The sequence below is a fragment of the Alexandromys fortis genome, unplaced genomic scaffold (genome assembly GCF_014885135.2).
Source record: "Alexandromys fortis isolate MF-2015 unplaced genomic scaffold, M_Fortis_MF-2015_v1.1 scaffold_140, whole genome shotgun sequence".
Lineage (NCBI taxonomy): Eukaryota > Metazoa > Chordata > Mammalia > Rodentia > Cricetidae > Alexandromys > Alexandromys fortis.
The window spans coordinates 1,996,999-2,021,083 of NW_026068048.1; the positions used below are offsets into that span (position 1 = coordinate 1,996,999).

The 24,085-nt window shown below is 51.1% G+C and overlaps 3 protein-coding genes across 3 annotated transcripts; 2 read left to right on the forward strand and 1 right to left on the reverse strand.

The window, feature by feature from the left end:
• The first annotated feature begins 201 nt into the window (after positions 1–201).
• On the forward strand, positions 202–5,738 carry Alkbh6 (alkB homolog 6). Its single transcript, XM_050119224.1, has 7 exons — positions 202–229; positions 888–966; positions 1,434–1,502; positions 3,367–3,427; positions 3,724–3,875; positions 4,096–4,212; positions 5,345–5,738. Exons 2-7 carry the CDS (start codon positions 889–891, stop codon positions 5,606–5,608), a joined length of 741 nt encoding a protein of 246 aa, XP_049975181.1. The 5' UTR covers positions 202–229; position 888; the 3' UTR covers positions 5,609–5,738.
• Positions 4,097–11,151, forward strand: Syne4 (spectrin repeat containing nuclear envelope family member 4). The gene is made up of 9 exons (XM_050119220.1): positions 4,097–4,212; positions 6,386–6,509; positions 6,673–6,811; positions 7,653–7,796; positions 7,988–8,182; positions 8,257–8,505; positions 9,279–9,353; positions 9,913–9,971; positions 10,049–11,151. Exons 2-9 carry the CDS (start codon positions 6,388–6,390, stop codon positions 10,224–10,226), a joined length of 1,161 nt encoding a protein of 386 aa, XP_049975177.1. The 5' UTR covers positions 4,097–4,212; positions 6,386–6,387; the 3' UTR covers positions 10,227–11,151.
• Positions 11,152–13,355: 2,204 nt separating this feature from the next.
• On the reverse strand, positions 13,356–14,355 carry Sdhaf1 (succinate dehydrogenase complex assembly factor 1). Its single transcript, XM_050119229.1, has one exon. The coding sequence runs from the start codon at positions 14,281–14,283 to the stop codon at positions 13,927–13,929; it is 357 nt and encodes a 118-aa protein (XP_049975186.1). The 5' UTR covers positions 14,284–14,355; the 3' UTR covers positions 13,356–13,926.
• Between the last annotated feature and the right edge of the window lie 9,730 nt (positions 14,356–24,085).

The window sequence follows — 24,085 nt, forward strand, 5'->3', positions numbered from 1 at the left end:
CCGCCCCTGAATGCAGGACGCAGCTTATCCCTGAGCGAGGATGGCAGCTACCGAGTGAGCACGTCGATTGGCTGGTGGGCGGGCCCGGAGTTTCTTCGAGTATGCTTAGTGGTCCAAAACCTCCTGCGTCAGGAAGACGGGCGGAAGTGACTGGGGGGCGGGCGAGCATGAGGGTGTTGAGTCTGGAAATTGGAGGAGACACTGTGGACGGTCAGGTTTTTGTGTTTGTGTCTGTGGCGGGGGGCGGGGGCGGGTGTCTGGGTCTGTAGAGGTGAGTGTCCAAAGGGCTGAAAGTGGGGATATAAGGGGGCTCAGAGTGTGGAATCCTAACACTCAGAGTCGGGGGGCTGAGAGGTTCTGCAGTCTTGCTCAGGTCCCGGGGTGCTGAAGTGAAGGAGCCACTCGGCAAGGGAAGTCAGAGAGGGTCCCGGGTGGGGAGATCAGAGGAGGCGGGGGATTGACAAGTCTGAGAAAGCTCAGATTAGGGGAGCAGGGATGTTTTGATCTGAAGGGGCTGAGGTGAGAGGAAGGTCTTTAGGCTCTGAGGTACCTATGCTTTCGGTTGCAGAGTTCTGGGGCCCGTGTGGAGCTTTCGAGAAAGTCTTCATGTGTGGGCTCAGAGGGTGTTCTCTGTGAGGCTTGGGAAGATCGTGTGTGGTTCGGGGAGCACGGTGGACAGAGCCTTGGAGGAGTAAGCTGACTGCTGATAGCGGGGCTGGGATTGGGGGGCTCACTGGGTGACGTTTGAGAAACGGAGAACTCTGGTTTTAAAGGCTGAAGTATATAGGAAGTGTCAGAGTAGGGTCTGGCCTCTGCTGAAGTGAAAGGAAGGCTGGCACAGCCGAAATAGGAGGCTTGGGGACTTACGGGTGCACCCCTCCCCACAGGATGGCACACAAGGAGTCGGTACCCATGGAGGAGCAGGACACCAGAGTCCCAGCCCTGGAGCCATTCAGGGTGGAGCAGGTTGGCAGGACTGGGGGTGTAGAGGAGGAATGTGGGGACAGAACGGTGTAGGGTGGGGTGGAGTGACAGACTGCCCCACTTCTTCTCAGAGTCTAGCCCCGCGCCCACTTCCAACCCCCAACTTCCTTGAACTGGAGTCTGGCCTTTCCCTCTCCAAAAGGAAAGGTTGCTCAGTCATGATAGGTTCCTGTTGGGCAAAGGGCCTCATCCTAGGGCGGTGGTTCTGAACCTTCCTAACGCTGAGACCCTTTAGTACAGTTCCTCATGCTGTGGTGACCCCCAAACCATAAGATTATTTCATTGCCACTTCATGACTGTACTTTTGCTATTGTTGTGACTCGTAATGTAAATAATCTGTGTTTTCCTGTGGTCTGTGGTGGTCACTGAGAAAGGGTCATTTGACCCCAAAGAGGTCAAGACCCCACAGGTTAAGAACCGTCATCCTAAGGGCAGTCTCTCCATTACAGGCACCGCCTCTAATCTACTATGTCCCCGACTTCATCTCTAAGGAAGAAGAGGAGTATTTGCTTCGACAGGTGACCCCCGTGCCCTTCTTGTCCATCTTTCCCGTCGTGCCATATTCCTCTCCAACATTCAGACATTCAGTCCCCGTATGAACGCGTGCAACACCAGTGAAAACCCTGACGAGGAGAGTGTCTCAGCACCCTCATGCTTCTGTCTCTCTTTCAGCCATTGCTTAGTCTGTCCCAAAGAGTTTTCTGAGCCAGCTGTGACACATACTTGTAATCCCAGCAAGAGGGAAGCTGAGGCAGGAGAATCCCAAATTTCAGGACTTTTGTGTGTGTGGGGGGTGAGGTAAGGGTTTTCGAGACAGGGTTTCTCTGTAGCTTTGGAGCCTTACCTGGAACTAACTCTTTTTTTTTTTTTTTTTTTTTTTTAAGATTTATTTATTATGTATACAACATTCTGCCTCCATGTATGCCCACACGCCAGAAGAGGGCGCCAGATCTCAGTACAGATGGTTGTGAGCCACCATGTGGTTGCTGGGAATTGAACTCAAGACCTCTGGAAGTGCAGCCAGTGCTCTTAACCTCTGAGCCATCTCTCCAGCCCCGGAACTAACTCTTGTAGACTAGGCTGGCCTTGAACTCACAGAGATCCGCCTAGTTTTCTTAGATTTTTAAAGAACTCTTTCACACGTATGAGTGTTTTTTTTCTGCATGTATGTATGTGTACTGCCTCTGCACAGTGCCCGAGAAGGCTAGAAGATGTATCGGATCCCCTGAAACTGGAGATACAGATGGTTGTGAGCCAGCAGGTGGGTGCTAGGAAGTGAACCTGGGTCCTCTGCAAGAGCAGCCAGTGCTCTTAACCGCTGAGTCAGCTCTCCAGTCCTGTCTAGTGAGCTCTTGTTTGCAACAAGACAGCAAAGTAACAAAATAAAGCCTTCTGTAGAGGCTTAGGAGAAAAGCAAATATATTCTTTGGAAGGAGGATGCGATGCGTGCGTGCAAGTGAGCATGTGTGTGTGATCCTGCTGGGGAGGGGGTGTGGGATCTGGGCCTTTGCATGCTAGGCATGCACTCTACCATTGAGGCACACCTCCACCAGCCCAGGGATGCAGTTGTGAAACCCACATTCTCTATATTGAGGTAGCCCAGTCTAACCTCTAAAACAAGAGTGTTGTTGAGATCACATTCCTGACAGGAACAGCTTAGAGCAACCCTAGAGCTTTGGGAACAAGAAAGTTTCAGAGCTCATTCTCCCTAGTTGTGATCGCCCAAGTTGGGTGTGGTGGCACATGCCTATAATGCCAGCACTGGGAAGGTGGGTGTGGGAGAGTCAGGAATTCACAGTCACTCACCCTTCTCTGTAGGGATTTCAAGGCCAATCTGCCAATCTGGGCTACAGAGACCCTATCCAATGGAAAAAAAAATCTGGGAACATAGCACACCAGGAGAAGAATCCCATTTCCGGCTGTGGGTACAGTCTGGATAGGACATCTGTTACCCCTTGATTGCCAAGGTCGAGGTAGCTGATTGGCTGGCTAGTCCCTGAGCTTCCCATGTCTTTATGAGTATCCACCTCAGAGTGAAACTTTGTTTTTTTTTTTGTTTGTTTGTTTGGTTTGTTTTTTGAGACAGGGTTTCTCTCTGTAACAGCTCACTTTGTAAACCAGGCTGGTCTCAAACTCACAGAGATTCGCTTGCCTCTGCCTACCCCCTGAGTGCTGGGATTAAAAGTGCACCACCATGCCCAGCTGAAGCTAAACTCTTGATAGTGGAGGATCATTCTTCTTCAGCCAGATTATATTAAAAAGCTGCTGTCCCCAACTGGAACCTCCAGACAAGCTCCAGAGAGCCTGTTTCTGCCCCCACTAGAAAGCCCCTGTGCCAGTGTTCGTGCGAAGATCCTGAAAACCTATTCCCCCACCTCCTAGGTTTTCAATGCCCCAAAGCCAAAGTGGACCCAGCTGTCTGGAAGAAAGCTGCAGAATTGGGGTAAGTGTTCCTAGCTAAGGATGTGAGGAAGGGCTCAGTTCCAATGGTTTCAAAATGTGGAGCTCTCTCCAAGCACTCCAGGGGGCCCAGATCCAGGATGATTCAGGGCTTGGTGGTGACCTTGAGGGATTGGGGTTTACTGAGTGTCTGAGAGTATCTCTAAGGGCCAAGTGCTTTGAAGAAAACTTCAGAAAGGTCAGTAGTGGTCTCCAAAACTCAGTGGGGAGGGATGCTTCCAACCACTGGAGTATCCCTAATGGGGACGCCAGATGCCAAGGCTCCTTTGTACTCTGCAGGTGGGCTCCCCCATCCCCGGGGAATGGTTCCTGAGCGACTTCCTCCATGGCTTCAGCGCTATGTGGACAAAGTGTCTGACCTCAGCCTTTTTGGGGGTCTCCCAGCTAACCATGTCCTTGTGAACCAGTATCTGCCTGGGGAGGGCATCATGGTAACCACATACCCTCATCCCAGTTCCCTTGGTACCTACCTCCCCCAGATCTCCAAATCGTCAAGAGGAAGGGTAACCTTTATGTTTGCCCCCTCGCTGAGCAGCTACACATCCTACCTAGGCACTTAACTCCTTATCCCAGCTTGGGAACCCCACTTTGATTTAATGGAGTGGGGTAGGCTCCTGCCCTGGCCATCCCTCGCGCCCCTTTCCTCCCCAGCCTCATGAAGATGGACCACTGTATTACCCAACCGTCAGCACCATCAGCCTGGGCTCCCACACTGTCCTTGATTTCTATGAACCTCGGCAGCCAGAGGATGATGTCCCCATAGAACAGGTGGGTCCTAAGATAACATCCCACGCATTTGGGGCATTCCAACACCTGACATCCCATATACTCCAGGACAGTCTGATTCTACCTGTCTCCAGACGATTCCTAACGCCCAGACATGTTTCCCTGCCCCTGGCTGGGCATCCCTACTTTCTCCCGGAGAGCCAGCCCACCCGTACCCGACCAGTTGGCCTGTGTGATGCTCTGGATGCCACAATGTCCACAGATCCCTACTACTTCTTTGGGGTGTTCCATGACTGTGACACACCCACAAACCATTTGATCTCAACAGAGTGTTCCACCAAACTCTTTAAAAATTATTCCTGTTTATTTTTGAGTATTTCTGTAGTCTAGGATGGCCTCACAGTTGCCATCTTCCTGCCCCCCATCCTCCCAAGTGCTGGGGTTACAGGCATGTGCCCCCATGCTTGGCTCCAATATACTGTGTAGTACGTTCAGGGCACCTCAACATTGGTGTCTTGCTGCTCTGGTCATATGCTCTGTGACCCCAAGACTTCCTCAATTCATTATCACATGGCTGTGTTGGGCACACCTAACACCCCGATCTCTGTCTTGTGGCCCTTAAGTCATGCATTCTTGATACCCCAGTGTTTGTAGAATCCCCGCCTGAACACAGGGCCTGATATTTCCCAGCCCCCTCTGAGCACTACCCTCTTTTCACTCCTCCCACTCAGGCCTCCTGCAATACCATTCCTGACTGAAGCCTCCCCTAGCTCTACATGCTCCCCCATGCTCTAGAACACCTTGGGCTACCAGGTCTTTAACATCCCAGTCCTGGCGTTGACCACGCCCTTTGAGCCTGGCCCCAGCAGTGAGTGTACTCCCAGCTGACCCCTGCATGGATCTGTCCCAGTCTCTCGGATGCCAGCTGAAGTTCTCACAGTATAGTGACCCTTGATGTCTTCATCCGGAGCGTAGGCCCCGCGTCCTCCCCACTTAAACACAGGGCTTCCTTCCCCAATAGCCTTGTCCCCAGAACCTGTAGATTGCCACTCCTCAGCCACCAAAGCTTTCACCCACCCTGGGGGCTTGCCGACCCTTGTCCCCTGAGCAACTGTTGACTCCTGCTGACTTTTCAAACTCGGGATATCTACTGACCATCAACCGGCTCCCGCAGCCCCGGCCGCCTCCACAGCCCATCACCTCGCTGCTGGTGGAACCGCGCAGCCTGCTGGTGCTCCGGGGCACTGCTTACACTCACCTGCTCCACGGCATCGCAGCCACTCATGTGGATGAGCTGAATGCCGCCTCGCTGCCGCCCAATGCAGCTGCGTGCCAATCGGCGCTGCCCGGAGCCCACTTGGTGCGCGGCACCCGCGTCTCCCTGACCATTCGCCGCGTGCCCCGCGTGCTGCGCGCCAGCCTCCTGCTGAGCAAGTGAAGCTCAAGTCCTGCCGGTTCTGTGGCCTTGGAACCCTAGGGTAGAGGTGGCCGTCCAGGGTTATTTATTTTTCCAGTAACTGTGGAAACCGTGGAGAGGACGCCGTTCCAAATAAACCGAAAATACCTTTTCTTGTTTTGGATTTTTTACTAGGTGGGAACAGACGCTGTGGTTTCCTTCCTCCCCGCCCCCTCTCCAGTACCGGGGATAGAACCCAGAGCTTCTTGGATGCTGGACAAATGTTGTTTATATATAGCATATATAGTTTAGCGCTGCTCAGCTAATCTATAACCCTAGCAACAATTTCCTTTTTTTAGTTTTGAGGCAGGCTCTCCACAAGTTGCCCAGGCTGGCTTTGAACATGAGATCCTCTAGCCTAAAATGACAGACAGGCTTGAGTTACCAGGTGCTTAGACAAAGGAATGTGCCCCGGTGGTCAGATACGTGGGTCCCTGAAGGTGACAGGATGCTGGGTTTGAGGGGATGAGTGGAGTTTTCTGTGTCAAAGGGATGGCTGCGGCCGGGGTGGGAGTGGGGTGGTTATTTGGGAAGGTTAGGCTCTCCTGCTGGGGAGGAAGGAGTTAAGTATCTACCTCATCAGGGCATCAGGTTTCTTGGGTCCAGGTTCCTGCTGGAAGGGGTGGAGCCAGGCCGGCCCCTGGGCCTCTCTGTAGCCTCTGGCTTGGAAATAGCCTGCTGAGGAAGAAGCACGGGGGCCTGGCCGAGAAGAAGTCGCTGACCGACGTCCTCACCTGACTGCCCCCCCCCCCTCCACAGCGATGGCCCTGTTCCCAGCTCTTGGCCATGGATTCTCCTCAGAGCCCCTCAGTCAGCCTCAGGGTGCTCCTAGGGAGCTGGACGTTGCTGGATGGACCATCATGCCTGCAGAGGAGACAAACAGGTGGGGACTGGGGCTTGATATCTGGCTCCAAGGGAGGGGACCGTGGAAAGGGCCACATGCGACCATGATTGAGTAAAGACGTGGAGGACACTGGGAATGGGGTTTGGGTGGAAAATGAGGTACAGTGGCTCACACAGGGCCCATCAGCATTCCCTATCTCTAGGTCAGAGCAGGCCCAGGCCTCCTTGGGCCCTCCTGAACACGTCACAGGTGAACTGAAGGACACTGAGCCTGCCAGCAGCGCCCCAAGACTACCCCTGGCCTCTTCCCGTGAGCATCAAGATGGGGGCAAGCCCCGTGAGGTGAGCTGGCCACACCTTTTGGGCCAGTCCCACTTCCTCCGGTCCCTAGAATATGCCTCTTGCTCTAGGAACAAATAATTCGGAGGAGGTGTTGGGTGTCAGTGGGGGGAAGGGACACTGTAAGGATATTTATTTGCTAATCAGCACAGAAGTACTGCAAATGTTTTTAAATCTTTGTGTATTTATTGTGTGTGCATAAATGAGGGCAGGTGCACATGCCCGTGGAGCCCAGCAGGGCAATGTCGCTCAGACACTCTCCACTGTATTTTCTGAGACAGGGTCTCCCACTGATTTGGCCAGGTTGGCTGGCCAGTGAGCCACAGGGACCCGCCGGCCTCGACCTCTCCAGCACTGGCGGTGAACGGTGCCACACGCTTGGTTCTTTGTGTTCTGGGGATCCAAACTCGAGTCACCACAGAAAACACTATCCACTGAGCCAGCTTCCCCCACCTCCCTATTTTAGACAGGCTTTCACTGTGTAGCTCAGGCTGGCCTTGAACCTTCAGTTCTCTTGCCTGAGAGAGCTGGGATTTTAAGTATGTATCTCTATTGCCAAGCTGGACATCATAATTTCATTAATGGCCTTAGTACAGCCTCATTCTGCTCCATTATCCCTCCCAGTTTAGACCAGTATGAAGAGGTTTCTTATAGGCTCGAGAGCCTGAAGATCTTGATTTAGTTGTCTCCAGCCTTGGGGTGAAAGGCTGCTCAGTGGGAGCAGCCCCAGGTTGCTCTGGAGATGGGCAGTGCTCCAGAAAAGCATCCACAGAGCAGCAGCCGGGATGGGAGAGGGTGTGTCGCGTTGGCCCACTGGCCCTGACTTGGCCCCTGGAATCCTCAGCATGCTGTCTCTGGCCTGGAAGTACTAGAAACTGAGCAGGACAGTCTCCATCTTTGTCTGTTGGGATTGAGCTTCCAGCTACAGGACCTGGAACAAGGCCTGGGATCATGGACACTGGCCCACAGCAGGATGGTCCAGCTGCAGGTGGGCAGGGGAAGGTTAGGATATGGGAGAGCAGGCAGAGTCCTAGGCACGGGTGCAAGCTTCCTGGGGTGGAATGTGGGGTTAGTACATATTCCGACTTCTGCATAGGGCATGGAGGAGGAGATAACTCCAGGTTTGGGGGGGTCTGGTATCACTGTCAATGTGTGAGAGTGTCTAACCGTCTGTCTCAGGCCCTGCAGGCAGAGCTACGAGGGGCAGCAGAGCGTGTGGATGCATTACTGGCATTTGGTGAGGGGTTGGCAGAGAGGAGTGAGCCCAGGGCCTGGGCATCTCTGGAGCGGGTCCTGAGGGCCCTTGGAACCCACCGAGATACCATCTTCCAACGACTCTGGCAGCTACAGGCCCAGCTGATCAGCTATAGCCTGGTAGGGTCTGCCCTGGTCGTCCCCAGCCCAGGACCTAATCCCCCAACTCCCATGACATCTACCTTCTGCTCCAGGTGCTTGAGAAGGCCAACTTCCTGGACCAGGACTTGGAAGTTGAGGGAGACTCAGACGGGCCAACACCTGGTGGAATCTGGGGGCCCTGGGCACCTAGTACCTTCCCGACTCCTGCAGAGTTGGAATGGGACCCAGCAGGGGATGTTGGGGGTCTTGGGCCCTCAGGGAAGAAGATATCTCGGATACCAGGAGTTCCCTGTGAGCTGTGTGGCTACAGGGGACCCCAGGGCAGCGGACAGGGCCTTGAGGTGAGATTTGTCCCCCCAAAGGCCCCCCTACTTGGCTGGGCACCATAGGGTATTTCTGCACTTTTTAGTGTGGCTGTCTTTCTAGGAGGACTTGGTTCTGTCTCCCCCTCTAAGCCTCTCTGCCTCGCTCCTTTTAGACAATTCACGTTATGCAGCACAGGCTGGCTTTGAACTCACAATCCTCATGTCTTAGTCTGTTAAGTGCTGGGATTATAGGCATGCACCGGCATGCCCACCTATCTACGTCCACCATAAACGTCACCATGATTCTCTTCTGCTCTGTTTCTCTTTCCTCTTAACCTTCGTCCTGTCGTTCTGCTCTTCCCTGTGCCACAAACACAATCCTGCCCCTCCGAGCACACCAGCCTCACTCCCACCTAAGCCCTGGATGCATGCCCAGCTCACCTCTCCCCTCTCAGTCCAGCCTCTCCAGAGAGCTGATGTGACCCATTATTTCCTGACACTCCTCACCGCAGCTTGATATCCATTCACTTGTTAATTCGGGTAGAATGTTCATCTCCCCAGGGGCCAGGATGTTGCCCATTTTCATCCTCACCACGTCTCCTAGAACTGTGCCTGGGTGTGTAACAGACACTCATGAAATATTTGTTGAGTGAATGAATAAGTAGTTTCTCTCTTCTTGGTTTCTTGGGCTCCGCCCCTCTGATTTCCCCATGAGAGCTGTGTGCCTGCATAATTTTGTCTCCTTCCAGAGCCTTCTGTAAACCATGCTTCCAGTCTTCCAAGAACCACGAGCCTTTCTCTTCCCACAGGACCTGCTCACGTTGGGGCTCGGCCACCGGAAACATTTAGCAGCTCACCACCGAAGGCATCTCCGGAAGCCTCAGGTGAGCCAGGACAGTGGAGGATGCTGACGGCAAATAAAAGAGATCCAGTCCATACTGACCGCCACACACGTCACGAATTCAGGACCTAAAATGTTATCAGGGCTCCATCTCTGTCTTTTGGCCTCCTCTCCATCCCCAGTCACTACAGTCCCTTCTCTCTGCTTTACCAACCTACCCTTATGACCCCTGACCTACTAGCAGTGGCCGAAGTCCCAGGCCTGACTTCACCTGGCCATCTTGGGTCACAGGCTGCACCCTGGAACTAGTCAGAGTGCTCTGATTGGCCAGGTCTGAGTCATGTGTTCCATCACAGAAGAGGGGAGAGTGGAAGTCAGTTTAGGCACCCACACACCATCCCAGCAATGTTATCAGGAAAAGGGCAGTGGACACACGAAGGACAGGTATGGGCAGACACCTACCACACTATAAATTCATGTGCAGTTCAAGAGTGCCAGGAAAGGAGAAATAAAGGTAGCCCTGTAGGTCTAGAGTAGAGAGAGAATGTCCCCACGTAAGTGTCACTGCCATTCATTGAGCTGCTGGCTCCTGTCTCCCACAGGACAAGAAGAGACAAGCGTCTCCTAGTCCACCGGATGTGATGCTGGAGGTGGATCCCAGGTGAGAATGGGGCAGGGATGTGGGCAAGAGGGGTCATGGTGGCAGCCCACCCGTCTCAATAATCTGTCTCTTCTCAGGGTCCCGGCTTCTGCTTCCAGGCGACCCCTGACGCTCTTCTTTCTCCTTCTCTTCTTCCTTCTGGTGGGTGCCACATTGTTGCTGCCCTTGTCAGGGGTCCCCTGCTGTCCTCATGCCCGACTGGCCAGGACGCCCTACCTGGTGCTCAGCTATGTCAATGGTCTCCCTCCAATCTGAGTCCATGGTCCAGACATGTGCATTAAATGGTTACTTTTCCAAAGATGGCTGAAAACATTGAGTGTTTTGAGAACTTGGAAACAGAGACAAGACAGCCTGGATATGTTTCGACGGCCTCTTCTACACTCCTGTGTCTGAGGGTAGAACACAGGACTGGAGGATCCTACCTTAATTGAGGTTTCCCAGACTGTAATGCAAGATTAAAGCCCAAGCTGTTGGTTCCAGAGCTGACAAAAGGAAGAGTGGTAGGAGAGGAGGATGCGGTCCAGGAAAGGGAGGAAGCTGGTGGCTGCTATCGGTACCCAGAGTACCAAATGGCTGGGGACCCTGGGAAACCATAGGGAGCACACTCGAACTTGTTCCAGGCTTCCACACCTCCCCAGAGAGGTCTCTTCCTGGGAAGGCAGACTCCCTAATATGTCCTGTCTGCCTATCCTTCCGTGAACACTTCGTCTCTGGGGGCTGGGAGAAAAAGAATAGCGCAGATGGCACCTGCCACCGGAAGTTAGAGGCAGGTGCGAGGCTGAGGCAGGTGGGTGAGCAGCCAACACCCATGCGGTCTCACATTCATTCTGGGGATGTGCCCACATTCTACAGGGAGGGTGTGCAGGCTGAGTTATCACTAGCTCAGAATTGTGAGACACCCTCTTTTCTGGGAGATATTTTTCCCTGGTAGGGTCTTACCACACAGGCCAGGGCAGTTTTGAACCCCCAGTTTTCCTCAACCTCCAGAGGACTGGGATTATAGATGTGTGCCTTCAGGCCTAGTTAATATTCCTGTTCTGGGGCTGGAGAGATGGCTCAGAGGTTAAGAGCACTGGCTGCTCTTCCAGAGGTCCTGAGTTCAATTCCCAGCAACCACATGGTGGCTTACAACCATCTGTAATGAGATCTGGTGCCCTCTTCTGGCATGCGGGCATACATGGAGGCAGAATGCTGTATACAAAATAAATAAATAAATCTTAAAAAAAAAAGTTCCTGTTCTGTGTTGCTGGGAATGAAACCCAGGGCCTGGCACATGCCGGGCAGGTACTCCACCATTGAGCCACACCTCTAGTACAGACTCCTGAGGTCTTGACACTAGGCTAGTCTAGTCTCAAGCCTAAGGTACAGGGGAAGAGGTAGGAATGAGGCGGAGTCCTGTGCTGGCCCCAGATGTACATTGAGCACAGCCCCTCCTCCTTGTGCTGCTCCAGATGTGCACAGAGCACAGCCCCTCCTCCCTGTGCTGGCCCCAGATGTACACTGAGCACAGCCCCTCCTCCCTGTGCTGCTCCAGATGTACACTGAGCACAGCCCCTCCTCCCTGTGCTGGCCCCAGATGTGCACTGAGCACAGCTCCTCCTCCCTGGCTGGCTCCAGATGTACACAGCTTCACTCTGTGTGGGTTTCCAAGCTGCACACAGAACATACACCTTGAATTCCCAGAACCCTGACAAGACCCACTGTAGCCAGGGGCAAACAGAAATCAGGGCTGAGGCCACACAGGATCAAGTGACTAAAGCCAAGTCTGCCCTGACTTTAATGGAATGGGAATTTAGTTGTGTGGGTAACTGAGAAATTCATGACTTCTGGCATAACCAAATCCCAAATGGTGTCTCCATCTCTGCACCCGCCCCCACTTTGTTCATAACCTAGTGGCCAGATTGTCCCATCAATTTAGCAGCCAATAGCGTCCCTTTCCCTTTAAACTTCCACACAAAGTCCCAAGCAGGGCTCCTCTGGCTTATACCTCATGTTCTACCTTCACCGGGGGCCACAGTTCTGCTGGGACCATGGAGACTAAAGAGGAAGTTTGTCTTCAAAGAAAATTGAAATGGTTACTGGAAATACACAAACGGGTACTAAGGATCTGGGAAGCAGTGGCTTCTAGGAGACTCTACGCTAAGCGTGAGTGTAAACCAGTAGCTAAGGAATGCATCAGAGAATCTTTCCTTATGGGCTATTTTTCTAAATACATTTATCTAGTGATTTATGTGCATGCACACATGCATGTGGACATCAAAGGACAAATTGCCATAGTTAGTCCTCATCTTCTACTGTGTGGTCCCTAGGATTTGAACTCAGTTCGTCAGGCTTGGCACCAAACTCCTTTATCCACTGATCTATCTTTCTGGCCCTGTTTTCTTTTCCTTCCTTCCTTTCTTTCTTTTTGGTTTATTGAGACAAGGTTTCTTTGTGTAACAGTCCTGGCTGTTCTGGAACTCACTTTGTAGACCAAGTTGGCCTTGAACTCACTAAGACCTGCCTGTCTCTGCCTCCCAAGTGCTGGGATTAAAGGCGTGCATTACTACGGCCTTCTCTCTCTCTCTCTCTCTCTCTCTCTCTCTCTCTCTCTTCATATAAAGTATCTCTATGTAGCTCATGGCACCAAGAGCAGGTGAAGTTCAGTGGTTAGAGCACTTGCTTAGCAAGCCTAAGTCCCCAGCTAGGTTCATGCTTAGAACCACAAAGCAAACACACCAGCACGGGTTGTGGCAGAACATGCCTGTGGTCCTAGCGCTCTGGGAGTACATCATCGCTTACATGGCCAGACTGAGGCCAGCCTGTGATACGTCAATCTGTGTCTCAAAAACAACAAAAACTAAACCAATCAAGATCATCTTGATGAACAAAAATGAGGCACGAACAGGTAACTAACACCCCATGGCGAGGGGTAGCAAATGAGGTAACAGCCACATGTAAATAGAGTAATAGTCTCTTTTTCTGACACACAGCAAGCCTCAGCTGGAGCCCCACATTCCTCCCTTTTGTTCCCACCAGCCTCACGACCCTTGGCATGGCAGTACAGGCTTGATCTTCCAGAGTTTAGAGGCTGAGGCAGAAGGAACTCAATGCTGATACCAGCCTAGGCTACGTCATAGTAAGACTGTGTCTCAAAAGAAATAGCAACAACAACAAAACCCCCAAATCCCTAAGGATAGACCCCCCCCCCACCCCCCCGGCCGGGTTTTCAAGAACAGGGTTTCTCTATGTAGCTTTGGAGCCTGTCCTGGAACTAGTTCTGTAGACCAGGCTGGCCTCGAACTCACAGAGATCTGCCTGCCTCTGCCTCCCAATAATCCCACTAAAGGCATGCACCACCACCACCCAGCAGGACAGAAAACCTTAAGAAAATTGTCAAGAAAGTAAGCACACCTCACGTTTATTTCCTTTCTACAAGAATTCTGAGGAAGACAAACAGGAGTAGGGATTGCCTCCTAGAACACCCAGGAGGGATTCTCCAAGAGCCTTGGGCTGATCAGCTCTGATGAGCTACTGTCCACGCTCTCTTACAATTCTGTGTTGGCACAATGCGTGGGACAACGTTTTTCCACTCCGGACTGCCAGTTTCTCATGGTTCCTGAGGGTATTTATTAAACTTGCTCAGTTAAAAGTCTGATTTTCTCCGTGTTAGAAAGAGCAAAGGGCATGCCCTCAAGATAGCGGGGTGGGTGTGTTCTCAGAAGAAAAGAGGTGTCTAGGCTCCCCGTGGGGAGGAGGAAGTGCGTTTGTGGTCTCTTTGACTTTGGGTTAGTGCATCACAGCATACATGGTGCAGCCTACCGTTGCCACGGCATGCCTGGAACCTTCTTGGTGAGGGAGTGTCGAATCTTTCACCATGCATCAAGAACATTCGGCTGTCTCTCAAGACATACTTTCAATCAGATGAGGTCTCGGTCTTCCCTAAACTGTCCGGAGGGACCATTCTCTGGGTCTGTCACCGTCCATCGGATCGCGTCTCCTGTGCTCCTGCGCCTTCACAAGGACTCTTTGGGCCATCGCTATCCTTACGCGTGGTCCCTTGGGTTGCCGTGTCGCCGGGTTCCTCCGTCGGGCCCCGCGGGCGCACGAAGGTACCCATGGCCGTGGCGTGGCCGGAACGCAGCAGCTGTAGCTGGCGCCGTCCCCGGCGGTACAGATACTCGATACGCAGCACGTCGGAGCGCGGAAGGCTGGCGTGCTGCCGGAACTCGGCTCGCACCCGCGCCTCGGCGCCCGGTTTTCCCCGCCCGGCGCGCAGCAGCTCTCGGTACAAGCTCAGAACTTGCCTCTGCAGCCGGCTGGGCCGGCTCATGCTGGGTCGTAGGCAATCGCAGCAAGCCCGCCGGAAGCTCCGCCCGGACACTAAAGGGCAACGGCGGCGTCCGCCAGAGGTCCCGCCTCCCGTGTGCCGATGTTGCCGCATCCGATTGGTTGGTGCAGCACTACGTCGAGGCGGTTTTAGTTGAGGGTGGAGAAGCTGGTGCACTGGTCTGCTCTAAGGGAATTGGTGTCCTTGAGCCAGACACAGTTCTGGAGAATTGAGGGAAAGGGAAGAGAAAGGATCCGAACTGTTAGCTCTGGCTGAGGGTTGGAGGAGACAGTCAGTCCTGAGTCCAGAGGGGATGGAGAGCGAAGGGTTCGAATCTGTGGGTCACCAAAGGACGCAAGGACAAACTTTTGTTTTGTTGTTGTTTTAAAGATTTATTATTATTTTAGGGGCTGGAAAATGTATAAGCTGACGACATGACCTCTCCATAGTATGGCTAAGGGGAAAATTTTTGTCGTATATATGAAAGAGAGGACAGTCAGAGGCATCTAGTCGAGTCCAGAGCAGAGAGAAAGTAACCTGGACCTGGCCAGGCTGTCTGGGAGAGATGGGGATAGAGAATAGAGAAAACACGGCGAGAGAAGCAGGAGCAGAGCGGAGAGAACACGGAGAATAGCCGGGTTATAAGGAGACTGTGTAGCTGAAAGCTAGAGGGAGTTTGGGGTAGAGGAGAAGGGACCACTGAGCCATCTCTCCAGGCGAGAAGGGGAAAAGGGCCGGGATGCTAGCGTGGGCTTTGAAATGTGTAACAGGTGCTTGTGATGCTGAGGAAGCCTGCCGGCCAGCATGAACTTTGATTGGCTGGGAAGTGCCACAGGTAGCCATAGTCCCTTCTTCCAGATCTAAGGGAAGTGGCTCTTTGGTAGATGACAACCAGTTTCATAAGTTCCTGAGGAATGTTGGCTTTCGTCTAACTGGCAGAATTTGGGAAAAGGAATTTCCTGACAGACTGGAGCCGGCTATGGAGACTAGACTGGCCGGGGACTCCAAAGATCTGTGTGCCTCTGCCTTTCCGGTGCTGGGATTGTTCACAGCCACAGGAGCCTTGTAGTTGTGTGTGTGTGTGTTCCTCTGGAAATGGAGTTACAGATGGTAGTGAGCCAACATGTAGGTGCTGGGAATGGAGCCTAGGCCCTGTGAAAGAGCAGCCCGTGCTCTTAACCACTTAGCCATCTCTCCCTCATGTGTGTATGTGAATCCAAGGACAGGCCAGGCAGGGTCTTGGAGGCCAAAGGATAGGGTCAGAGCCCATAAAGCTGGGGCTGCAGGCCATTGTGAATCTTGTGGGTGTTGAGTGTAAGAAAAATTAGGCAGAGAGGCAGACAGACTTCATTTCAACAGGCTGAGACTGCTTTATTGGGACAGCAAGGAGCCCCAACATTTCCATGGGATGAAGGCTGAGTGCATTTAGCGGGGCTGGAAGACAAGTGTATATATACATACACACATACATAGGAAGTTACAGTGTTTTTTGTGGTTTGGGTGGGAGCAGGGTTGGTTTTAATACCCAGGCACATTGTTTCTGCAGGTGGAGCAGAGGTCAGGCTGGGGCTAAGCCATTCTTTATGGCTAAGGGCTATTGCCCGAAAAGCCTGATTCAATTCTTCATGACCTGAGGCTATTACCCAATACTGAGACTTGAACTCAGGTCTTCTGGAAAAGCAGCAAGTCCTTTTACCACTAAACCATCTATTCATTTTTCTCCCTTCGTTCTAAGGCATGGTCTTGCTGTGTAGCAACAATGGTAAAGACCTTACGAGCTGTTGGGCTGACCTGACAGCCTTCAGGCCTCCCAGGTTGTGAGGGGGTCATCCTAATTACACTGGGATGGTGGGAAGATAATGGACCCTGTCCTCTTGCCTCCCTTAGGAAAGGGAGTAAATGAGGGACCCTAGACGAGCCCAAAGCCCTCTGCCCAGTGCACTGCTGTGTTTCTGCTCATGTAGGTGAGCAAAGTCACTGGGTCCTAGTCCTCATTTCCATTTTATACATGTTTCTAAAAGAAGCTTTGGAGCACCACACCAACTCCAGTGTCATCTGTGTGACATGACATATGTCATTATGCGAATGGGAGCTAAGTGTCCCATGGGACTAGGCTTCCTGAAGGTCAATGGCAGACGGCCTGGTATTGGCCGCCCTTGAGGCATAGATGGGTTTCTCAATTAGCTGGCTATGCGGGATATGGGCTTTGCACAATCTCTTTTATAATAATGATATTCTATATATCTACAAGACAAGGATTATTGCTTCAGGAACAGCTCTGAGATAGGAAAGCACAGTATGGGAATGTATAAGACTACAGCAGAACCTTTGTCATACACAGGGTGTATGATGAACAAGGGAATAGATGGGTTAATGTTGATGGACAAAGACTGTTATATTATACTTTGAACTTTATGGATAGGCTTGCTAGATCCCAACCTCCATAGTGTCTGCTGCATAAGAAGGTACTAAAAAATATGATTCAACAGGTGCAGAGAACTGAATAGGTATATTTGGTCACTAGATGAAGTAAAGGGTTAGGAAGAGGAAGGGCCATGATAGTGATGAGACAGAAACTTTCTGTTCATAAGATGAAACCACTTGTCTGAGGTTTATGTTCTCAAGGACAAATTTCCTCTTCTAAAGATGCTTTATGTCTAACACCTGTTCCTGATAATATACTTTTCTTAAGTATCGCTGATGTGACTAAAAGAAGCTTTCATACTGTGGCAACCAATTACACATGACCTTCTGATTTGTTCTTTGTTTGAATACTATATAATGAAAACATGAATTCAATAAAATCGCAGCAGATTCCAACCACTCTCTCTCTTTTTTAAAAAAATATTTATTTATTATGTATACAATATTCTGCCTGTGTGTATGCCTGCAGGCCAGAAGAGGGCACCAGACCCCATTACAGATGGTTGTGAGCCACCATGTGGTTGCTGGGAATTGAACTCAGGACCTCTGGAAGAGCAGGCAATGCTCTTAACCTCTGAGCCATCTCTCCAGCCCTCCCACCACTCTCTTGTGTGTTGTGTCTGTCTGTCATTCGCCGAACTTGTGCCTTCCTGTTACCAAGACCCTGCTTCTCTAATGGTCTAAGTGGCTCCCCTGAGCTGGTCCGTGGCATTGGAGTGTGTGTGTGTGTGTGTGTGTGTGTGTGTGTGCAGTGATCTCTCACATCTCTTTTATATGTCTTAATAATAACCTGTTTTGTGGGTGCTGGTAGCACACGCCTTTAATCCCAGCACTTGGGAGACAGAGGCAGGCAGATCTCTGTGAGTTCAAGGTCAGCCTGGTATACAAGAGCTAGTTCCAGGACAGCTAGGGCTACACAGAGAAACCCTATCTCAAAAAATAAAATAAAATAAAAACTTGTTTTATATTTTCTACCTATATTGTTTACTGAACACTTACTTTATGCCAGCACAGCTCTATATATTTTAATAGATTTTTTTTTTGAGACAGAGTTTCTCTGTGTAACAGCCCTAGCTGTCCTGGAACTTGCTTTGTAGACCAGGCTGACCTGAACTCACAGAGATCCACCTGCCTCTGCCTCCTAGTGCTGGGATTGAAGGTGTGCACCCCCACCCTGGCTATACTTTAATGTCCAATTCCGTGTTTTCTATTATTCATGCTGTAAATGGCCAGAGATGAACCTTGGGTGGTAGAGTTCTTGTCTCGTGTGTATGAAGCCCTGGGCTTGATCCTCTACATTGAATAAAACCAGTTGTGGTGGTATACAACTGTTATTCCAGCTTGTATGCATAGCAAGATTCTACTTAAAACCATCAAAAAGCTTCTGAGGTGGCCAGTGTGTCAGCCTGGTGGTGGAGTGGCTCTGCCAGGGCAGACGTGTCTGTCTTCTGACGCTCCTCTTGCTGGGGCCATCTCTTTATTTTCAGGATCCTCTGGGTTTTAAATTCCTGTGCTTTTATTTTCCTGTGTACTCAAGGCCATAAAACCGGAAACAGACTATTCCCCTTGCCATGGCTCCACCCAGGGCGCTATGATTGTGGCCTCTCAATGTGTCTTTGGAGAGCTGACCCTGCTCTCTGTGGGGTTTCCTCAGTGATACAGGTAAATACAAAGATAGACAAAGACAGATACAAAGAGATACTTTCTCAAGGCTGGAGAGATGGCCCAGTGGTTAAGAGCACCCTCTGCTCTTTCAAGAGGTCCTGAGTTCAATTCCAAGCAACCACATGGTGGCTTACAACCATCTGTAATGAGATCTGGTGCCCCCTTCTGGCCTGCAGACATACATGCAGGCAGAGCGTTGTATACATAATAAATTTTTAAAAATTTAAAAAAGATAATTTCTGCTTCCATCTGTGGACAGATTCCCCAAAGACCTGCCCCATTGGCCAACCAATGTGATTGATTTAGAGATAAGAAAATGGCTTTGGAGCAATGAGGATCAACCCTGAGACTTTAGCTCAAACTAGAGAAATAAGTGCTGGCTCCCATCAGGACAGCCAAGCTCTAGGAACTTGGAGTGGTGCCTCCACCTCTGCCCAAGGACCCGACAGTGGTGTGAGAATTAAGATATAGTTTTCAAATATCCATCATTCATTTCTTCACTCGAATTACGATATTTGACTGTCCACCTGACTGCTCAGCTAAGGTTGGATCTTCTATCTTCTTCGTAGCCAGATGATAGAGTTCTACAGTGTTGGCATCTGGGAAATACAAGGAAACAGTATGTGCCATTTCAGGGTTGTGTGCTTGAAAGAGGCCCAATCCCGTTGTCTGTCCCCCTGCCCCTTTCCCAGTGCACGAATGTGGAAGTGGTGGGGATTCGGTTATGACACTGCCACTCGGGAGGCAGAGCCAGACACACATTAGGATGTTCTCAGCTGTTTTTCTCCTGACCCCAAGCAGGCATACAAGCTCCCGAACCCCAAGTGGGTAGCAGATCAGGCGGGTTAGCCCCACATTGGATGCCAGATGTAGCTAGACATTTTCTCCTTCCTGCTGGTTCCCCTGGACCAGTTTTTCTCTGCCAGCCTGTTCCCAAAGCTGCTTAGAAATAACCACTCTGAGGCTTCTTATCAGTTATAATTGTTTGGCCAATGTTCTAGGCTTCTTATTGGCTAGCTCTAACTATTAAATTAACCCATTGCTATTAATCTGTGTTGCCACGAGTCTATGACTTATGCCAGTGTGGCATGTCACTCCTTCAGTGGCTGCATGGCGTCTCCTTGACTCCACCTACTATCTATCTGTGTTCAGATTTTCTGCCTGGCTTTACTCTCCTAGGCCATTGCCCCAAACAGCTTTATTCACCAACCAATAAAAGCAACACCTATACAGAAGGATGTGACATACCACATCATTAGAAAGCTCATTCGGGCATGGTGGTACATGCCGGTAATCCCACCACTTGAGAGGTGAAGACAGGAAGATATGGGGAGTTCAAAGCCAGTCTGGGCTGAACAAGACCCTGTCATGAGAGAAGAAGGAAGACTGGAGAGATGACTTAGTGACTATGAGCACTTTGAACAGGAATGGCCGCCATAGGCACATAGATCTGAATGCTTGATCATCCAGAGTGGCACTGTTAGGAGGTGTGGCCTTGTGGGAGTAGGTGTGGCCTTGTTGGAGTAGGTGTGGCCTTGTTGGAGTAGGTGTGGCCTTGTTGGAGTAGGAAGTGTGCCACTGGGAATGGGTTTTGATATTTCAAGTGCTTACGCCAGCCAGGCCCAGGGGCTCACTCTGGCTTCCTGCTGCCTGCCAATCCAGATGTAGAACTCTCAGCTCCTGCCCCAGCACCATGTCTGCCTGCACGCTGCCATGCTTCTATCGTGACAATAATGGACTATAAGCCAGCCTCAATTAAATGTTTTCCTTTATGAAAGGAAGCTTGCTGTGGTGATGGTGTCTCTTCACAGCAAGGAAACCTGAACTGAGACAGAAGTTCCTAGTGCCCATGTAGGGTGACTCACAACTGTGGTAACTCAAGATCCAGAGGATATGATGCCACCTTCTAGCCTCTGTGGGCATGTCACACATCACACACATATGGATGTTTTGCCTGCATGTGTACCTGCACTAAATGTGTGTGCAATGCCAGTGGAGGCGGCCAGAAGAGGATATCAGGTCCCCTTGGAAGAGTTGTGGCTGGTTGTGAGCCAGGATGTGGGGCAGGAAACCAAAATCCAGTCCCTCTGCAAGAGCATCAAAAGTATTCTTAACTACTGAGCAATCGTTCCAGCCCACCTAGAGTTAATGAGTGGATTTTTTTCTTTTTACGTTTATTTGGCTGGAGATGCATGTATACTGTGGTGCCAGTGTGAAGGTTAAGTTAAGGACTACTGGGGGAGTCTTTTCTCTCTACCACATGGGTCCTCTGGATTGAACTCAGGCTGTATTTACCTGTCAACTTACCTGGCTCCGAATGGGTCTTGAATGAATGATTTCTTTCCACAGTATATGCCAGGTGATAATTCAAATACCAATTACTTCGTTTTCCCTTTTTCAGTGCTGGGGATGAAATCTAGGACTTCATCCTGGTTAGAATTACTATTGCTGTGATGAAGTACCACGACCAAAAGTAACTTGGGGAGGAAAGAGTTTACTTGGCTTATATATCCTGAATCACAATCCATGGAGGGAAATCAAGGCAATAGCTCAAATGGGGTAGGAACCTATAGGCAGGAGTTGATGCAGAGGCCATGGAGGGGTGCTGCTTACCGGCTTGCTCTCCATAGCTTGTAGGCCTGCTCTCTTTTTCTCTCTTCCTTTGTTTGTTTGTTAGTGTGAGACTGGGTCTCACTATATAGCTCTGGCTGTCCTGGAACTCATTCTGTGGATCAGGCTGACCTTGCACTCAGAGATCTGCCTGCCTCTGCCTCCCTGACTACTGGGATTAAAGGCGAACAGCAGTACACCTGGCTTCGGCCTGCTTTCTTACAGCACCCATGACCACCAGCCCAGGGGCGGCACCACCCACAAAGAGCTGGGCCCTCCTCCATCAGCCATTATTGAGAAAATGCCCTACAAAGCTGGAGATAGTGGCACATGCCTTTAATCCCAGCACTGGAGACAGGGGCAAGCAGACTGAAGGGAGCAGGCAAAAGCACCTTGGCCTAAGTACTACCATTTTGACTTCAGACTCCATTTTACCTGTAGGGTGAAATAAAGTCCAGGTTCCCAAACTTGGAGGAGCTGAAAACTTTCCAATGGCTGACCAACCTTCCTGAACCATCGAGATAGTCATTATGTATCTTTAGTTCTCTAGAAACATCATGGCTGCTCCTAACCACAAAAAGAAGGAATGAATCTGATTGGTTGGGCTGATCGTTAACAATGATGGAACATTCAAGGAAGCCCCCAATCTCTAAATCCTGATTGGTGAAAATTGTAGCTTAACTCATAAACCCCACTTCTGCCCCTGCTCAGGGCCGTCAGGAGAAACAAGGCCCCCGAGCCCTCGTTCTGCAGCTCTGATCGATCAGTGATCTGATTATGTGGTCAATTATTAAAGTCTTTGGAACCCCTAAGTGTTGCCTCTGTTCTTCCTCGTGCACATAATGGGCATAACATGGATCTGTGTGTTCGAGGACAGCCTGGCCCACATAGTGAGTTCCAGGATAGTTAGACCTACATAGTGAGACCCTGTCTTGAACCACCCTCCTGAAAGGAAGGAAGGAAGGAAGGAAGGAAGGAAGGGAGGGAGGGAGGGAGGGAGGGAGGGAGGGAGGAAGGAAGGAAGGAAGGAAGGAAGGAAGGAAGGAAGGAAGGCAGGCAGGCAGGCAACATGAACAGGGAGTCGTGCCTGCCTTCGTCCACCTCTCACCCCAGTCCCGGGGGCTGTAGCCAGGTTCAGGGCACCAGACTACACCCAGTGTACACCCACCCACACAGCAGTAGCCACACTTAGTTGCAGTCACAGACACAGGTGGCACCATTCAGCGCCAAGCCCTTGTCACACACACACACATTTGTGACACCCATAGCAGTAACTTCTGCCTGCACTGTGCCCAGCACAGCTTTTGCTGTGCACTCCGATGGTCTTGGGAGAACAGACTGCATGTCTTGACTGACAGAACCAGTGCAGCAGCCATTTCAAGGTGGGGGTGGGCTGCGGCGGCACTAGTGTCACCGAAGCAGGGGACACAGACAGCACGGGGGAGAGAACGGAGTTCCCAGGAAGGGAACTTATGGGTGGATAAGGAAGTGGAGACAGGCTGTGGGAGAGGGCAGCCCAGAGTAACAGGGGAAAAAATAGGACACAGGAAGCAGGGTCCTGTAGGGCCCTGGTCTCCCTTATTCCTGGGGTGCATTGGCGGGGACAGTTTATAATCAGTTAACTAAGCTTCCTGTGTGTTTATTTCCCACCTGCCTGGGCGGAGAGATCTTTGTGCTGCAGTTAGGTAGATAAGGGCTTCCCCAAGTCTGAATAAACGGCATATGCTTGATCTCCTATCGAATGACCCTGGTCTCTGTCTCTTTTGTTTAATCTCCAGGTCCTTGCCCGGACTCGCGTTGGGTACAGTTGCGCGCGAACTGTACCGAGGGTGTAACACCAAAACCGGGTGTTACAGGGTCCCTCAAACCTAGTCATGCCACACATGGGATATCGTCTCCCAGGTCAGCAAAGAAGCTGAAGTCCGTGTCTGCACAGAGCTGGCAGGATCAGAGGTAGCCGCCTAGAGAGAAAGTCGTCCGTGGTTCCGGGGTCATGCCCACCCACGCAGCGGGGGAAAGATTATCAAGCTGTCGGGGGAGTCACCTGGCAGAGTCGGAGAGGCCAGTGAAGGAGGCATTAGAAAACCAGGGCTCTGGAATCCATCAAAGTCATGCTATGCCTTTCATTTCTGTGATCCGTAAAGAAGAATCTCACAGGTTTGCGTCAGCCTGGTTGGGAAACTACTTGTAAAGCTGAGAAGCTGAGGTGGGAATGTCAAAACTTCTATGCTATCCTGGGCTACACAGCTAGATCAAGACCAGCCTGGTCTACATAATGAATTCAGGGTCAGTGAGTCCCTGTCTCAAAACAGCAACTCCAAAATGGGTGGTGGTCTAATTTGGTGGTAGAACACTTAGCTAGCGTGCGCACGGCCTGGGCTCAGTCTCCAGCATTATGGGAGAGAAGAGGGAAAAGAGGGAGAGAGAGAGAGAGAGAGAGAGAGAGACAGAGAGAGAGACAGAGAGACAGAGAGACAGAGAGAGAGAGACAGAGAGAGAGAGACAGAGAGAGAGAGAGAGACACAGAGAGAGAGAAATTAAAGTTAAAGCTGGGTGCAGTGAGGTGTGCAGTAATTGCTCCTGAGCCCGAGGCAGGAGATTGGAGTTTGAGGACAGCCTGGACAACACAGTGAGAACCAATATTAATTGGAAAAAGGAAAAAAAAAACAAACCTAGAAGACATTAATGGTTGGTAAATGGAGACAGTCATTAGGGATCATAAAATGATTCAGTGGGAAGTTGGCCAGAGGCACCGTGCAAGTCATAAAGGATTCCGTTGGGGGATCACTAGCGGACTAATTGGATGGTCTGACCTACTGAGAGGTCAGTGGAAGTTAAATGAGGAGTAACAACAGAACAGTGTGTGTGTGGGCGGGGGTAAGTGGGGGAGCCATGGGAGGTCCAAGAAGATGCCAGGACCAAGGTAAGTGAGTGGCTTTGGTTAGGAACCGGATGGTGGGGTCCGAAGGCGAGCAAGTGATCAAATGCAGTGGGCAGGAAAGATGGGGCACAGACAGTTCTAGGCCTACAGTAGCTAGGGCCCACCTGCGGGGGCGTGACTCTGTCATTGGGGAATTCAAAGTCCAATATAGTGATGCCTGCCTGT

Bases quoted from the DNA above. Each gene is read 5' to 3' on its own strand.
- Sdhaf1 (XM_050119229.1), bottom strand. From the start codon at position 14,283: ATGAGCCGGCCCAGCCGGCTGCAGAGGCAAGTTCTGAGCTTGTACCGA.
- Syne4 (XM_050119220.1), top strand. From the start codon at position 6,388: ATGGCCCTGTTCCCAGCTCTTGGCCATGGATTCTCCTCAGAGCCCCTC. The intron at 6,812-7,652 runs GTGAGCTGGCCA...TGGAATCCTCAG, and splicing joins ATGGGGGCAAGCCCCGTGAG to CATGCTGTCTCTGGCCTGGA. The intron at 8,183-8,256 runs GTAGGGTCTGCC...CTTCTGCTCCAG, and splicing joins AGCTGATCAGCTATAGCCTG to GTGCTTGAGAAGGCCAACTT.
- Alkbh6 (XM_050119224.1), top strand. From the start codon at position 889: ATGGCACACAAGGAGTCGGTACCCATGGAGGAGCAGGACACCAGAGTC. The intron at 967-1,433 runs GTTGGCAGGACT...TCTCCATTACAG, and splicing joins AGCCATTCAGGGTGGAGCAG to GCACCGCCTCTAATCTACTA. The intron at 3,876-4,095 runs GTAACCACATAC...TTTCCTCCCCAG, and splicing joins TGCCTGGGGAGGGCATCATG to CCTCATGAAGATGGACCACT.